The sequence below is a fragment of the Montipora capricornis genome, chromosome 6 (assembly GCF_036669925.1).
Source record: "Montipora capricornis isolate CH-2021 chromosome 6, ASM3666992v2, whole genome shotgun sequence".
NCBI lineage: Eukaryota > Metazoa > Cnidaria > Anthozoa > Scleractinia > Acroporidae > Montipora > Montipora capricornis.
The window spans coordinates 4,491,637-4,508,331 of NC_090888.1; the positions used below are offsets into that span (position 1 = coordinate 4,491,637).

Here is a 16,695-nt window from a genome sequence, read left to right on the forward strand (position 1 = left end):
TTGTCTTAAGTGGGGCAGTAAGCTTCAGTCTTCTGTGCTTTTGCTGCATTAAAGCCTGGTTTTCACTAGCGATGCAAGCATCACAAGCTCAAGCAAAACCGCAAGCTTATGCTAGTGAAAACAAACATTGACGTAAGCATCAAAATCAATCATGGTCTCAGTGCCATTTTGTTCAAATGCTCAGATGCAGGGAATCTGGAACAAGTGCTTTAATTGGCAAGACATAGCAAATCTCCTGATGCTTATGCTGTATTTCATTTTCATACAACGCAAGCAGACGTAAGTATAAGCACAGGCACAAGGAAAGGAAAAATTTTGATCCTTGTGCTTCACAGTGTTTGCGCTTGTGCTCACGCTTGCATCAACCCTGTTTTCACAGTGAAATAAGTGTTTTTATGCTTAGGCTTGTGAAGGTGTCGCTAGTGAAAAGCAGGATTAATGTTCCGAGCTTGCTCACCCTAATCCAATGCCACAATGATTCCTTTGAATTCTGCATTGACATTTTCAATTATTTTCTTTCAGCAATTATTTCTTTATTCTTTCAGTGAACAGTGATTCCCAGTTAGCAACTTTAACATCAGAACGGAAGGTCAGTCCATTAAAATAATGTAATTTACTGCAATATAATTTTGGTACCCACACAGTCCTTCCTTCTGTAAAACGTTTCTGTATGAGGCTAAGCATCAATGCCAGTTGTTGCTCTTAATTTCCCGTTCTTTTCGAGTATATACAATGTACATTTTACCATGCTCAAAATGATGAGTTTGTCAGTAATGACGCCACTTTAGGAGAGGAAAAAAAGTGTCTGCGGTGATCCTCGCAGTGAATCTTTGACTTGTTTACTGGAAACTGTGAACCTTGCTTAAAATGAGTTAAAAACTCACTGGAAAAAGGGATAAAATTGATAATAATTGTTATCTGTTTGTCAGACATTAGATACAGATATCACACGACTGGACAAAGAAAACAAAGAATTAAGGCAGCAGTTTGAGCGTTTACGAAAAAGTCACGAAGACCTTAAGGTCAGTACCTTTGTAATCAAAAAGGTACTTTATTTTTTCTATTGGTAATTTTGACAGGTATTATGGATGATTGCAAGGTAAGTCTTCAGGTCTCCTTTTTTAAATACTGGCCACTAGACAGTAACAGACTCCCATCTTATCTGCAAGCCAGCTAATGGGGCCGTCCATGCATGTTCATTAAGGAACCTATCATAAAATATTGCAAATACGTTGTGAAGGGTGAAATTGCTATCTAGTTAGGCACATAAATATACTTGAGAACTTCAGAAGTACATGTACAGTGTAAGGTAACATTTTTAAAAAGCCCAACTGCCAGCAAGCAACCAGTCAACATTTTGCAAAGTACAGTATACATGTAGAAGAGTTGAATTCAGAATCCTTGAAGACAAATTAATTCCACCTATGGTTTAATAACAAGGAATTTGAATTTGTGACGGCCATAATGCAAATTCAACACTTTAACCATTGGACTGTGCAAAGTCCATCATTTCATATCATACATTGTAATTGACTTAGTCCATGGATCCAAGATGTCTTTTCACCAGGCATAGGCCATTTGGACATTTGGATCATCTGTTTCAACTTAAGTCGAGTTATTTTCATCAGACATGTGCAAACTTTAGTCCAGTCGCAACTAATACTATTGCTGTTTGAGGTGTACAAAAGAAATTACATGACTTGTTCACTCTACAGCTGTAGCTGCTTGATAACAGACAAGAGGACAACTGAAAAATTGGATTGAAATCCATGACTGTCACATCTGTATCACCTATTGGGTGCTCCACCCATTGAGCTGCAAGTCAGAAATCCTGCGGAGCGAGGCCATTTACTATATCTACAAGTCATGTAGTTGGTTAATCATTAGACATGCCATTTTAGTAAAGTTTAGATTTCCTCAAACCTGTGCCAATTTTAGTTTTGCTGAGATTTTGTCAGTTAATAATGTGCTTGTTTTAGTCAGGCAATACAGTGTTCAGTGTTCACAAATGCACAGGCAAATTAATTTTGTTACAAATATTTCAGGGCAAGCATGAAAACATCATGTCTGAACACCACAGAGCGACCAATGCGTTAAGGACCACCACAGCTGACAACAAAATTCTAATTTCACAGCACCAAGGTGCTTTGCAACGCGAAAGGGAGCAGTGGAATGTGCGCATGGCTGAACAAGAAAGAATGTTGGAAAAGGCCAGGAGTGAGATGGCACAAGAAGTTGCCAGAGAGAAGGAGAAGCAACAGTTGTTGGAAAATGAAAAGTATGTTGACGTGCAGTTGAGTGTATAAGTTTACTGCCATTTTCTTAATTCTGCAGAATCTCGTCTCCAAGTGCCAATGGCCAAATGGCGTTAATTGGCTTCCATCAATCAAACTTCCAATGCCAAGCCGAGAGTCGACTTGGACATGGATGCCGAAATCAATTTATTGATGCGTGACATACCAGTAACCTACCAATCAGCATCAATGGTTCTCGTTGTACAACCTAATATTCAAACTTGACTCTGATGGAAATCTGTACAAATCTTTTTACTGAAGAACCTCTAAAAAGATGTCATACAATGTAATCAACAATTAGACCCGTGGCCCTTGAGGGCAAAGGGTCTAATTGTTTTAGTATCACCCAAGTAGTCAGACAGAAAAGGCGATAATAAAGTTAGAAAATGCAAGTTGAAGAAATAATTATTTATTTGGGAATAAAACGAAAGAAAGCGTCACGCTTTTTGCTACTCGAGGAGTAGTGTAGCCAATCAAAATGTAGGATTTGCATTAGTCCACTAGTTGGGTGATACTAATGGTATTTAACCTTTGAACCAAACAAAACTCCAATTCACTTTTGGGAGGTGGATTCAATCTTCCCAGCTGTGTTAAGAAATATGATTGATGGAAGCCAAAACGCGTTCTGCACAATTATGAAAATTGCAGAAAAACAATGGAGGAAGTATTTACATGTACCATCTACTAAGTGGTAACTACTGTAACACAACTTGTATAAGAATAATTATTATTTAATAAATTATTAAGATGATGTGCTTGTTGAACCAAGTTTCAAAGGCTTAGCTTGCGGACAGTCAAACACAAAGGGAAAAGGATAATTTACTAACCAATCCTAAGGGTCTTGTCACATAGTTTCAGGACTAGACAATTATCAAGATTACTTTTCATTAAACTGACATGGACGACTTTTCAAGAATGGCCATGCATGAGTTGATAGCAGGATCACTAAAAATAATTATTGATTCGAAAGTTAATTTGCATTCTTTAGATCTGCTTTGAAAGAGGACATAAACAAGCTTCAAAGGCAGTTACTGGATGAAAAAAGCATTTCCCAGCAACAGAAACAGGATTTTGTAAGTTTTTACTAGAATCATAAAAGTCATCAATAATTGATTATTACGTGCTGTTTCTTATATTCATCACAATGTATCCTCTTGCCTTTCTCGTCAACTCTGACTTCCCTCCTCCAAAACATATAGGATGTTTTTAGTTGCTCTTTGACATCACATCAATGAGTGTATCTTGTTTTAAGCCATTATAGAAAGAAAAAAAGAAAGGAACTTTATTTAAGTGTCTAGTCGTTCTAGTGCAGTTTGAGCACTGTAAATTGAAATTAACAATTAACGCAAATCAAGTCAAATGTTAGTTTTTGAGGAGAGGGGAAACCGGAGTACCCGGAGAAAAACCTCTCGGTGAAGAGTAGAGAACCAACAACCTCAACCCACATATGACTCCGAGTCTGGGAAACGAACCCGGGCCACATTGGTGGGTGGCAAGTGCTCTCATCGCTGGTGTTTTATAGTGTCAATTGCAGCAGCTCTCCTAACATTATGTGATTGGCTTAATACCCAAGCCAAAAACAAGAGGCTAAACATTAATTAAACAATGACTTCGACTTAAGCAATAGAGGGTGCTTCCAATACCAAGCAATGACTGGTTACAAGAGCTGCTACATTACTGAACATTGCCAATTTACGTCAAACATTGCTGGGAGGTTAATCCTTCCAATAAGAGATTCCCTTGAAATTGTCGCAACTGGTAAGAGCTACCTTATGCAGAAGTTATCCTGTTGTTTATTTTATTTCTAAGGACACGGAAGTCTTAAATCTCCGGGCTAAGATTGATGCCATGACGAAAGAAAGGGAGCAGTTGTCAAAGGAGAGCGACCAGATTATGAATGAGGTATTATTTGTTGCTTTCCGTCGAGTTTCATCCAATGTACACACACAAAATAAAACTTATTACTTTGGCATATGAATGAAATTAATGTATATATCTGAAGTGCGGGGTATAGACGAAATGTAGAAGCGATCCTGGCGCTTAACTGGACAATCTAAGGAATTGTCCCTTTTTAAAAGACACTTGAAAAATTCAGGTGGCTTCGGCGGGATTCGAACCCATGACCTCTGCGATGTTGGTGCGATGCTCTACTGAGCTCAACTGAGCTGTGAAGCCACTCAGTTGGGAGAAGATCAATTTGTTGCCGGGCTCAAGTGTCCTCTTGAAAAGATTCGATGAATAAAAGAAATGTATATATGAATTTGTTTAGTCAAGTGCGAGGGCCACTTTTAAATTTCGTCTATAATTGGCACTTCAAATATATGCACATCTCTTTCATGCCTTCCTCACAATGTAGCTCAATTATAGAGCATCCGATAGTAGGGCTGCCATGCGGGAGGTCGTGAGTTCAACTCTGGCCGGACCATCACTCAGGGTCTTTAAATAACCGAGGAGAAAGTGCTGCTATTGTAATGACATCTGCAAATGGTTAGAGCTCAAGTCTTCTCGGATAAGGACTATAAACCGTAGGCCCCGTCTCAACCTCCCTGTGGGACATTAAAGAACCCACACACTAATCGAAAAGAGTAGGGGATAAAATTCCCAGTATTGTGACTGTTCTTTGTGAGTGCATGGGTGGGTGGGTATAGCTGGTCCACATCAGCTGAATAGCTACCAAAACTTCAACCTGCTTAAACAAATAAATCACAAACAAGCAAGTAATCGGAAGCTCGTACGTAGGTTCGACTCCTGCGCCAGATTTTTGAGCCCGTCAGTACACTACACATTCAATATAATGCGCAGCAAAAGCTATATTGTGAAAGTAGGACCAGGCCGCACTATGCTACAAAAAAAAAATTAATTGTCACCAACTTTCAATTTCCGAAAGGAAATGGCAATACCCAATACCCAGCAGTATTGTGACCGGGAAGAATCGATAGAAGACTAAGGCGAATAGTGAGCCAAAATGGCGGCAAATTTGAACGTTTTCTAATTTCATTTTCAAATCGCGTTTTGGGAAAATCGCAATTTTTTTTTCGCGAAACGTCTATGAGATATGTGTAGATTCAGATGATTAAGTGAGAAAAATTAGGTTATGGGCACTTTAAGAGTCGTCCTTTCACGGAACTACAACTCAAAACGTTTTTGTCCGATTCCGCTCAACTTAAATTTGCAGGATCATTTTGACACAGTTCGATGTACAAAACGGGGTCAGCGTTTTTCAATTCTTTGTCGCCTTTGCTTTTATACTATACTTTGCCTACTTTCCCGGTCAAAACACTATTTTCAACTTTGATGGAAGATAACAAATGCAACATATAAAAAAATCACTGACTCTGTTTGGCTGAAAATTTATCTCAAATTCAATTGCTTCACAAAATTTCAACAAAAAAAATTTCCCTTGCAGCTTAAACATCTAGAAAAGGACCACCTGTGTGTTTGCTTTCAGAACTTAACATTGAAAAAATAACGTTCTCACAAAAGTTGCTGGTTTTCACTCACGTGATCAACAGCCATGTTTTTCAACGAAAACAAAGGGAAGCGTTTGCATAATAATAGAGTTAAGTTCCCGGAGGATTTGGTCGGGGTACCAACATGGCCGCTTTTTCTTTGTTTAGGGCACCAACATGGCGGTCGTGACGTCATGTGAAAACCGAGAATAGTTTTTTGGATTCAAAACTGCTTTTGAGGGGCATTAAAGGGATGTTTATTTTATTGTCATAGCACAAATACTGACGAAATAAGAACGTTGTAAAAAATTGACACCTCGAACCTATGATGAGACACGCAAAAGAATACTTTTTTGCATCCAAAACTGCTTTTGAGGAGCATTAAAATGATGTTTATTTTATTGTCATAGCACAAAGACTGACAAAATAAGAGCGTTGTAAAAAATTGACACCTCGAACCTATGATGAGACACGCAAAAGAATACTTTTTTGCATCCAAAACTGCTTTTGAGGAGCATTAAAATGATGTTTATTTTATTGTCATAGCACAAAGACTGACAAAATAAGAGCGTTGTAAAAAAAACTGACACCTCGAAACTATGACGAGACCTTAAACGTGTAAAAGTTTGACGTGTTCTGGTCAAGGCGTCCTGAAAACGCACTTGTTTTTGAGGATAAACGTAGCACTGTAAGGGCATATTATTGTCCAGTTAGGGTGTCCCGTTTTTATACTAGATGCATATAACGCATAGAATTTTGAAGTCTTCTGCTAAAAGCGTCGTCAGTGAAGTCGCACTTGTTAAAGAACTGTAGCCATCAGACTTTTTCCTTTCTTGCCAGTTTTATGCAGTAGCGTCACTTGCTTGGAAAAGGCCAACATAGTTAATTTTCTTGCAGGTGAACCAAGCAGTGAGTGACTTTTCAAATGAAAGAGACAAAGTTGTCGGTGAGCTTCGACATGCTCAGGTAATCAAAATTACAGCTGAATCTTGATTGAAGATCTCGGCTTCCACCACACAATTAAAGAGGTCGAGTTTTGTCATTGTGCTGGTCAATCTCTCTTGTATTTTCGGTCTGAACTAAAGCATTTCAAAATTTTACCCAGGAAGAGATTCAAGGTCTGGAAGAATCAAAGAAGTCATTGGCGGAGGAAAATCAAAGACTGTTGGAAAGAATTTGTGCCTTAGAGGATAAACAGGTTTGTATATGTTGCTTTATCCTTTATCCTGCGCAAATACTGGCATGAATTTTCTAAAGAAAAGTTGGGATTCCTTGACCCGTGACGTGTGAGAATTCTAGGGAGCTTATGCATGCGGCGTTTTGAGACGCGGACGGCAACCGGAAGTGAGTAAGGTCGTTCCCAGGGTCTCTTTACGATGGAGACCCTGGGAACGAGGCTGGGAAGTGAGCTGTTTTTCCTCTTACCTTGTCTTCAGTAGTCTCCCTCGCAGCCGTTTTTAGTCTCGTCACGCAACGCTCCTCCCCACAGGAGCGTTGCGTGACGAGTCTAAAAACGCCTGCGAGGGAGACTATGTCTTCATATAACCACACTTACATTGCTAAGTATCGTTTCTCCCTTAGATATCATTAGCATAAAAATCTGGGAGACACCACTGTTCTCGCACACGAAATGTTCCCTTCCGATTGCCGTCCGCGTCTCAAAAACGCGCGTGGTTAAGCTCTCTATAGGGAGCTTTAGCAACGACGACAGCAAAGGCAACGAGAACGTCGTCGTTAAGAGTGAATTTCGCGTTACTGCAATCGCTTCGCGACTATTTCAAGCAATTTAACGTGAAAAAGGTGTTGCAAACCCTCAAGAACGAAACTGGGATGAACGGCGCTCAATTTAGGGGATAAAATGAAAATTTATCCTCAAGCGCTAACGTTCTCCCAAAAACCTCAAATTTGGTCATTGCACGCTGTTGTTTTGCTGACGACGGCAAGAAATTGACAAAAATGAAAAGATGCACGTGCAGAGCGTGCAAAGCTATTGTTTTTGCTCACTAAATATGCAAATTTGTGACGTTCTCGTTGCCGTCGCCGTTGTCGTTGCTAAAGCTCCTTATTCGATTTAGACGCGCTTTCATAACTTAAGGCGAGAACCACTAGATGTGAAAATAGTTTCTGGCGTTATTTTCGTGTTTTTGATTAAAAGGGGCGTTTACACTACAGAGCAAAAAGGCAACGGAGTGGATAAAGAAGGAATTGGTTCCAATAACGTTTGCAAGGAAACATTAGGGAGCTTAAGCAACGACAACGGCGACGGCAACGAGAACGTCACGAATTTGCATATTTAGTGGGTAAAAACAATAGCTTTGCACGCCCTGCACGTGCGTTTTTCACTTTTGTCCATTTCTTTGCCGTCGTAAGCAAAACAACAACGTGAAATAGCCAAATTTAAGTTTTGTGAACAACGTCAGCACTTGAGGATAAATTTTCATTTTCTCCCCTAAATTAAGCGCCGTTCTGACCTGTGTCATTTTTGAGGAACTACCACACCCCCGTCATATTAAAAAAGTTGAAATAGTAACGAAGCGATTACAACAACGCGAATTTATATTTTGAGATGACGTTCTCGTTGCCGTCGCCGTTGTCGTTGCTTAAGCTCCCTATTAAAGGCCGGGACACACTAGGCGATAAGTCGCTGCGACACGTCGCGGGGACAAGTCGCCGCAACAAATCGCCTTGTTTGACACGGTTAATTCCATGAAAATCATTGTCGCTGCGGCAGAATTTTGTCGCCGTGATCAGTCGCACGAATTCAAACCACTTTGAATTCATGCTACTTATCGCATCGACAAAATAAGCGAAAGCAGCGTTGTCGCATCGTGTGTACACTTCCGGCAACAAGTCGCTGCGACAAAATATAAATGAACCAATGAGAGAGCGTCATATGGTCAGCCATATTGAATTAGAAAACTAGTTCACATTCCCCCTCATACGAGATCACTGCGTGTGCTCCGAACAGGCGTCGTGTCGCAGCGACTTGTTTTGCAAGTAGTACAAATGGAGCAACTTGTCGCAGAGACATGTCGCTGCGACTTATCGCCTAGTGTGTCCCGGCCTTAACCGTTCATAGAACCTTGGCGCTCGTCACTTCTCGGAAAAGATACAAACTCATCGTTTCTTTGCAAAACTTGTCAGAACCGTTTTACATTTTATTCGTTTAGTTCGGTTTATGACCCATCGATTGACTGTGAATTTTCTGTTTTTTTTTAGTATTTTTTTTATGATTTCAGGCGAGTCACAGCCAAATAGAAGACGCAATGAAAAGCATGATGGAGTCCAAGAACCGGCTTGCCTTTGAGAAAGGAGGTCTGCAGGTATCTCGCACGAAAACGTTGTCATTTAGTTGTAAAATGTCTGAAATGACATAAATCAGAATTGTCTTGAGAAACTCCTGAAAAGGTCAAATTGCCGCTGCGATATAAAATAACTTTCTTCTTGTCCCTCCAAATTTCGAAAGAGCTGAACATTAGAATGATGAAATTTAAAGCTTTCATTTCCACAAGAAGACCTAATTTTGAGTGGCAAGTTTTTGATTTCAAATCTTCACCTGATGTTTCAAAGATTCGAGTGTGCGCATCGTTTACACACAATTTACTAAGTATGCAGCTATGATTTACCGGCTTTCTGTCTCTCAGAATCATGTTGAGAAATGAGTTTATGAGTTTCTTATCGTTGTTACTCGTTCAAGTCCAATTGAACTTAAAGACGAAGCTGGTTTGTTCGTTCTTGCATGCTTTTATCTGTATCACACTTTTAAAGTACGCAACTCTTTTTCAGTCGAAGGTCGAACATCTTGAGCAGGAACTAAAGTCCATGAACACAGTCAAGGTTTGTTCTTTTTAATTAAAATGTATATGCGTGTACATTTCCAATTGAAGGATTCAAAGCCTTGACGCTTGAATGGCTTTTTAGTTCTTTAGCTAAGTGGCGGCATAAAATGGCTAATCTCACCTGTATCAAGAAAATTAAAATTTGGGCCAAGTAGAGGAAAATACGGGTCAAAATTCCATTCCATGACCCTTAGTTCTGGCACATGTAAAGTCGCTGTTACGAGCCTAGGAAAGCCCATCAGGCCGGCGCTTATCTCCGGTTTCCGTAGCATGCAGCGACCAGGAGTATTTCTACTCTCCCCTGGATGGGATGCTAGTCCATCGCAGGGTAACCAGCATTAAATTTGCCGGTGCCCATTTATACACCTGGGTGGAAAGAGCAAAGTGTCTTGCCCAAGAACACAACACAAAGTCCCCGACCAGGGGCTCGTTTCTCGAAACTCCCGAAAATTTACGGGCCATTTTCGGGTGTCACAGTTCCTTTTGTATCTCAAGAACGGAGAGGATTTAAGTCGTCAAACTTCACAGTTATTTTTCTTTTTGTTCCCTTGAAAACACGTTAAAAGATCGGCTCTCCAAAATAAGCGGTTAGCAGTTTCACAAATGGCTTTTCGGGCCCGAAAACTTTTCGGGACTTTCGAGAAACGGGCCCCAGGACCCGAAACCAGACCACTCGATCCGGAGTCGAGCACTCTAACCATGAGGCCACCGCGCCTCCCTCTGGCACCGTTATGATAAACTTCACGAAGTGAAACTTTATTACGCATCACGAGGTGTCCCTCTATTGCAAACTACACTGTACCTATTTACAACAATACAATCGGTAATTACCTGCATTCGTGGACATATGTGTCCTTTTTGACCAAACTGTTGACGGTATGATTTTGTTGTCGCTGGTTCGGCAAAAATCTTGCAGCATGCATCAAATCCGAAACAATGTGGCTATTTTAGGGCGCGTTATCTTGGTGTCCTTCAATTTATTGGTACGTTTTTGCCAAGGACAAAGAGGAAATCCCTATGTAGAGGATGTTAAAGTATTTGCCACATTGTTGTTTATTTCAGGTGGAGACTGAACAACTGAGGAAGATAAACAACAATTTGCAGAATCAACAGAGCAAGGTAGGTGGTCCTGCTGTCACTGATTCAATTAACAAATAGCCAGACAACTGCTAGACCCGGGGGACGAAGTCATTCCACTTTGTAACACAAAGTTCTGGAATGAAACGGCTGTCTCTTCGAAATTAATCATCATATGTTGAATGGCGGGGGATTGAAACGCCTCTCATCTACATTTCGGTGACTATAGTAACGTTGTCTTTTTCTTTTCCGTGACAGAATTTAGCCGAACTGCAAGCGTGTAAAGCCACTGTCAAGAAGCTAGAGGCGCAAGTTAGAGAGGTAACAAGTCAAACAGCATTCGAATGTCTTCTTTTTTTGGTAGGGTCGTACCTCTTGTTGAACACTATATTTCATTCATTTGGCTGTATAGTATCGTACTTCCTATTGTTTTCTGTGCTAATCCTGGCCAATCCTGAAACCCATTCAATGCATGAGGTACTACGACACGACCCTCTGATTTTAGTCATAACTGATAAGATCCTGGAATGAAATGGCAGTTATGTCCACAGATGCGATACAAGCAAATGTGACACAAGCGTCACGAATTGTCCCCCTCTCCTTCTCGGTCTGCAACTTTAACATTTCTACACCAGATTAGAACATGCCGGAGACGGTCTCGCTGGAGGATGTTGAGTAAAGCTGAGCGTTCATCCTTTTCGTTCATTTGTTTTTTCAAATTAGTAATCGCTATGGTAATAGCAATAACAATATTAACGGTGATAATGGCTGAAGTTGGTTAAAGATGGACGGAAATTTCTTTCTCAATAGTGTCAGTCACTGAACAGCCAAAAGGACGCGGATATGAGATCGATGATGCACTCGAGAGAAGAAGCTCTGGGCTCGGTGGAGAAACTCGTCAAGCATACACAGACTTTAGAAAAGAAATACACTGACAAGGTAAATCAGGCGAATTGCAAACAACGTATTTGTTAGCTTCCTTCATGCTAGCGATTTGTTTTGAGGGACAGTGTAGACAGTCGTATTATTTGGGGAGCAAGGTTATCCCATCGATGGATCATGAAAGTGTTGGCCATATTCCAGTGTGACCCGGGTTCGATTCACTGACTTAGCTTGGCGCCATGTACGGCTTGAATTTTATCGTTCAGTAGTGTTCTCACGTAGAAGTAACATTCGATTTGATCTGCCTTAAGTTCGATTTGATTTGAAGTCTCCCAGTTATTAGAACAGTTGTCCACAGCAGTATTAGAGCGGTTTTCAATTGAGTGTCGAAAGTAATTAGATAATTACTTTGGTTTATCATTACTTCACTCAGTGATTGGTTCAAAGTTCTCGCGCCATTTTTTCATCCAATCAGAAGTGAAACCAAAACCAATCGTGGCTCACGCGTGCACATTTTCCCGCGCTTTGTGTCGGCTACGTGTAATTACTTCGAGTTTTGATTGGTTTGCCGGATTGTCTCAGTCCTTTTTGATTGGCCAAAGTAATTACTTTGGTTTTGGTTTTACGACACTCTATTGAAACTCGCTCTATATAAGGCTGATGATACTTAAAGGGGTTATGTCACGCAAAATGATGCATGCAATTTCATAACACCCAAAGTGCCCACAAAGTAGAATAAAACATTGCAATATCCACTTGAAACTGTTGAACAACATAAAAGAAATACAGCAAAAGGGAAATTAAGTATGGATGAACACAAATGGACAAGATTGAAAGGGATTGCATTTGGATAATCTTGGAAAAAGTCGGCCCGACGTTTTTCAAGTTTAAGGGCAAATCGCCTCGATTAAGGTCGTTTTTGCTCAGAATCATCTTGTTTGTGAAGAAACGATAATTTCATCAGTAAAAAAATTCCACATTATTATTTTCGAGTTTTAAACTCGTGATTAAATTAAGATTTTCCCAAAACACCCTAAAATAACGTGACATAGCCCCTTTAAATTTAAACAAAGTATTTTTGTTTTCATGTAGAAATTTTAACTTTGTAGCATGACCAGCTGTGTGCGTTATCTTTGCTTTATTCTGGTTTCTTTAAATGATTCAACTTTGGCAGGTTATTCGGGACACATAAACAATTACATGAATCAATAGATAAGTCAGTAGATACATTAAAACGCGATCAATGTTTGGCGGCCGTGTTAGAATCAGCGTAACATCATTTCCCGCTTTTTTGCAATTGACAAAACTCGTCCGAATTTTTAATTTGTTCACTTCTTCAGATCGAGGCCTTGCAGAGGTCGCTAAGCGATTCGCGGGAAAATAGCAGTCGATTGTCCAGTACGATTGAGAGCCTGATGAAGTCTCACTCTGAACTACAGGAGGCCATGGAAAGTTTACAAACCGACATGGGACAGAAAGAAAGCGAGTTGAACATTCTAAGAAGGGACAAGTGAGTTTCAAGAAGTTTTTTTTTCGATAGCCCTATCCGCAATAGAAGTGACGGTCATCAAATTTAACTAGCAGGTTAAAACCTCACATTCTATTATCGTTTAACTCAGCTTTTTTTTTTACTTATCAAATTTGCATGTACATTCTATCACCGTTTAAATGAGCTTTTTTTTTATTTTTATCAAATTTGAATGTCGTACATCAGTGAGGCATTGGTTTTCACTAATGCTTGCTAAATATGGTCCATTGTCACCTGACATAAATCTCTGGTACTTGCTTCGCTGAAATATATGACTTGTCAAAAATGAATATAACGGGTTAAAAAAAATTGTGCAATCTCTTTTTTGATTTGCTGGGCACTTTACCTTACCCTGCGAGCATTTGACGTCTGGACAGGGTTTTGTCTAAATTCTGGCCTCCATACACTTCAATGCAAAACATTTTTCATGAACAATACCCGTTGCGTATTTCCTATCCACATTTCGTCCGTCCTATCCACCCTTATCCCCACACCGTATGATTATTTAGGTAATAACAAAAAACGTAAATTTGTCACCCTCATTCTTCACCTAGGATTTCCTCACAGCAGCTTATTAAACAACTTCAATATGAGAACGATGCCCTTCAAAGTAAAGTCATCTCAATAGAACAGACGGAGTTGCAAGAGGTAAATGTAGGCTGAAATGTTATTCGTCCCTACTTAATTCTTCAGGAAGAGCTAGACTAGAGGAAAAACGTAGACAAACTTTTTGGCCACCGTTAAGGAGCAAGGATGGCACAGTCGGTTAGTGCGCGGCCTTTGTGCAAGAGGTCCTGATATCGATTCCCGGATCTCGCATCCTTGTTTCGACTCCTTTCCTTTCCGTGTAGCTAGTAGCTTTAAATACCCGTAAAACGGAGCACTGATGGAGAGTGTGGAGTAAATGAGCGCACCGTCGACCTCAGGTTTGTCATTTGACTTACTGTTACGAGTTATCGACGTTAAATATGGTTACTTTACTTTACTTTAAAAATGAGGCAATGCTTGATGTGACCACGTTCGTGCATTATTTCGGCTTAAGGATGCGACATTTTACAGCCACCCGGACGACAACCGGAAGTGAGCTGTTTTTTAATTTTAATTTGTCCTGATACCACCACATTCATATGGCTAGTTATCTTGTCACTACTAAAGACAATTTGTTTAAAATTCTGGGCGAGACCACAGTCCTGGCTTGACCAAAGTAATGTTTACTTCCCGTGCCTGTTCGTGGCTCGAAAACATCGCGTGCTTAGGCTCCCCATTACGCTAACGTGCACAGCTTGCGGAGTTGGGTTTTTTGCTCGTTAACTATGCAGATTTGTCGCGTTCTCTGTGTGGTTTCAGTTCTGTCGGCTCTGACGAAGGGGCAACGCTCGAACCGGCAGCTGACATAACTCTTTACGGTGGTTAATCTACCTGGAAAAATTCGTTTGAGGACAATGGCGACGGCGTTGAACAATTAGCGTCGCTTTTATCCGCCGAAAGACGTTTTGTCGGCGAGCTAAAATTCAGCCAGTTAGAATAATGCTGGTCCGACCTAAACTTTGAATATTAATTCTGGTTCGCTTTTAGCTTCGACCTTTGCGCGAGGCCCTGTCGAGTGCTCAAACTGATCGAGAAACCATGACAGAACAGCTGGAAAGACTCTTATCGGCAAACAGGGAACTACAAGATAATATGGAGGTACTTCAGACCGAGCTGGGAAGGAAGCAAGTGGCGTATGACAATGTTTTGGAGGAAAGGTGCGTCAGCATTTTTTTAGGGCGGATATCGAACCTCTTTTAAGCTTGGTACAATCTTCTCCGTAAACTTTCAAGTGCGGTTGGAATACTGGATTTTGTCAAGGACACGAAACCTTGACAAGCCTCAAGAACATCTGGGGACGATTTTCAATTAAGTTTATATGGGGAGTTTGAGCGATGACCAAAGGCTCTGCCATCGACAAGGCCACAATGCAAAAGCCCTATTGATTCCCTATTCTTTCTTCGCAGTACTCCATCACATAGTTAATGCATGGAGATGTTTGTGAAACTCGACAAGTTCCTTTGTTTCATCTTTTTGTCCGTATTTTTGGCCTTGACCATGCAAAAATCACAGCTTTTTTTTTTTTTGAGAAGATAACCAATCAAATCCTTCGATTAAATTATGCGCAACTAATTTGCAAACCCGTGCGAAGCGAAAACAAAAGATTGTGCACTGTCACGCACCAGTCCCTGGATTAACTATGACTCCACAAAACAAATCACCACATTTCAGGTTTTGACGACATCGTTAGCATACAGCAACCAATCATCCAGGTTCAATGTTTGCGTTCCGGGATAGTTCGCCCATATAAAAAGCGTTTTCACTCACGTGACCAGCAGCCATATTGGATTACTGAAACAAAAGAAAGTATTTGCATGAAAATAGAGTTTAATTCCCGGAGGATTAGTTTGGTACACTATCATCGCCACCATTTCTTTGTTTTGGAACACCAACATGGCCGCCGTGACGTCATTTGAAAACTCTCAATTGTACACGTGTGCGAAATGGAATAATCGCAAAATAAACACGACAGCGCTAAGTTATATTTTGGAGTGACGTTTTCGATGGCGTTGGCGTTGGCGTTGTCCTCGCTTTTACTCAGATAACGACGGGATGGAGATCGGCAGCGCTTCAGGACTTTTGACACGCGCGCATGCTGTACGGTTGTGTTTCTTCAGCTTGAAGCGTGCTGCCCACGTAGCACGATGACCAACGAATATTAATACACCCGCCAGTTAAGACTAAGGCAAATAACCGAGTTAAATGCACATCTTAGAGAGAATTAATAGCCAAAATCGTGGCCACATTTATAGGGAACACGAGATTCGACAAACACGCCAGGAGAAGGCTGCAGAACTTGAAGAGCGGTTGGAAGATGTTATGCGACAGGGCCAAAAAGAATTGCAAGAAACAAAAACGAAGCATAAAAGGGAACTTGCCAAGGTTAGCTTTGCCATTATAAGATAGATTTGGGCTCTCGTTTGTGCACCTAGGCACAATTTTCCCGCGTTTGCTGTTCTCTGTTTGCCGTTTTGATGTGAAAGGGTGTGAACAGTCTCAAATTTCTCAGTTACGCGAGATTTTTCTTAGTTTTTGTCGATGGAATTATGTTTAAATTTAAAAGAAACTTACAGCAAATTATCAATCGACCTGCTTTAAGAGGGCGGGAGAGTTTATTCCTGGCAAAAAGGACGCTGAATGGAATAGGAGAGTCTCTCAAAGAAAATTCAAAGGCTTTAACGATCTCTGATAACGTACGATAAATTGCTTAGCAACAGCGCACGCGCAAATCAAATCCGTTGCGTCACAATAGCTCTAATCTTGTCCAACCTAAAGGACGGTGTCTATTATTATTGCACATACGTTCTACGGATCTTGAGATACTCGGGTTTCTTATGGGTGGTGCTCACTAATACAGGGATGTTTTGGCGCGGTTTAAGACTGTGTGAAGAAAGAAGAACTTATCAAGTGCTCTTTGTATCCAAAAAGAAAACCGGGGGTTTCTGAGATAATTTAGCTTCAATTATTTCAAAGCTTTTTACAAATATTGTTGATTAATTATCGTTGAGAAATGCCTGTGTACCCCCAATTTTGTTTTT

General features: G+C 40.5%; 1 protein-coding gene across 1 annotated transcript in view; it reads left to right on the forward strand.

The window, feature by feature from the left end:
• The window catches only part of LOC138051332 (coiled-coil domain-containing protein 150-like), a 24,871-nt gene that overhangs the window by 1,236 nt on the left and 6,940 nt on the right, over nucleotides 1-16,695 (forward strand). The window contains exons 3-18 of the mRNA XM_068897528.1: nucleotides 546-589; nucleotides 930-1,022; nucleotides 2,046-2,278; nucleotides 3,283-3,367; nucleotides 4,104-4,196; nucleotides 6,641-6,709; nucleotides 6,849-6,941; nucleotides 8,983-9,066; nucleotides 9,530-9,580; nucleotides 10,645-10,701; nucleotides 10,918-10,980; nucleotides 11,470-11,598; nucleotides 12,882-13,051; nucleotides 13,624-13,717; nucleotides 14,645-14,814; nucleotides 15,910-16,039. Coding sequence (XP_068753629.1) covers nucleotides 546-589; nucleotides 930-1,022; nucleotides 2,046-2,278; nucleotides 3,283-3,367; nucleotides 4,104-4,196; nucleotides 6,641-6,709; nucleotides 6,849-6,941; nucleotides 8,983-9,066; nucleotides 9,530-9,580; nucleotides 10,645-10,701; nucleotides 10,918-10,980; nucleotides 11,470-11,598; nucleotides 12,882-13,051; nucleotides 13,624-13,717; nucleotides 14,645-14,814; nucleotides 15,910-16,039 — 1,658 coding nt within the window. The remainder of the gene's footprint in view (nucleotides 1-545; nucleotides 590-929; nucleotides 1,023-2,045; nucleotides 2,279-3,282; nucleotides 3,368-4,103; nucleotides 4,197-6,640; nucleotides 6,710-6,848; nucleotides 6,942-8,982; nucleotides 9,067-9,529; nucleotides 9,581-10,644; nucleotides 10,702-10,917; nucleotides 10,981-11,469; nucleotides 11,599-12,881; nucleotides 13,052-13,623; nucleotides 13,718-14,644; nucleotides 14,815-15,909; nucleotides 16,040-16,695) is intronic.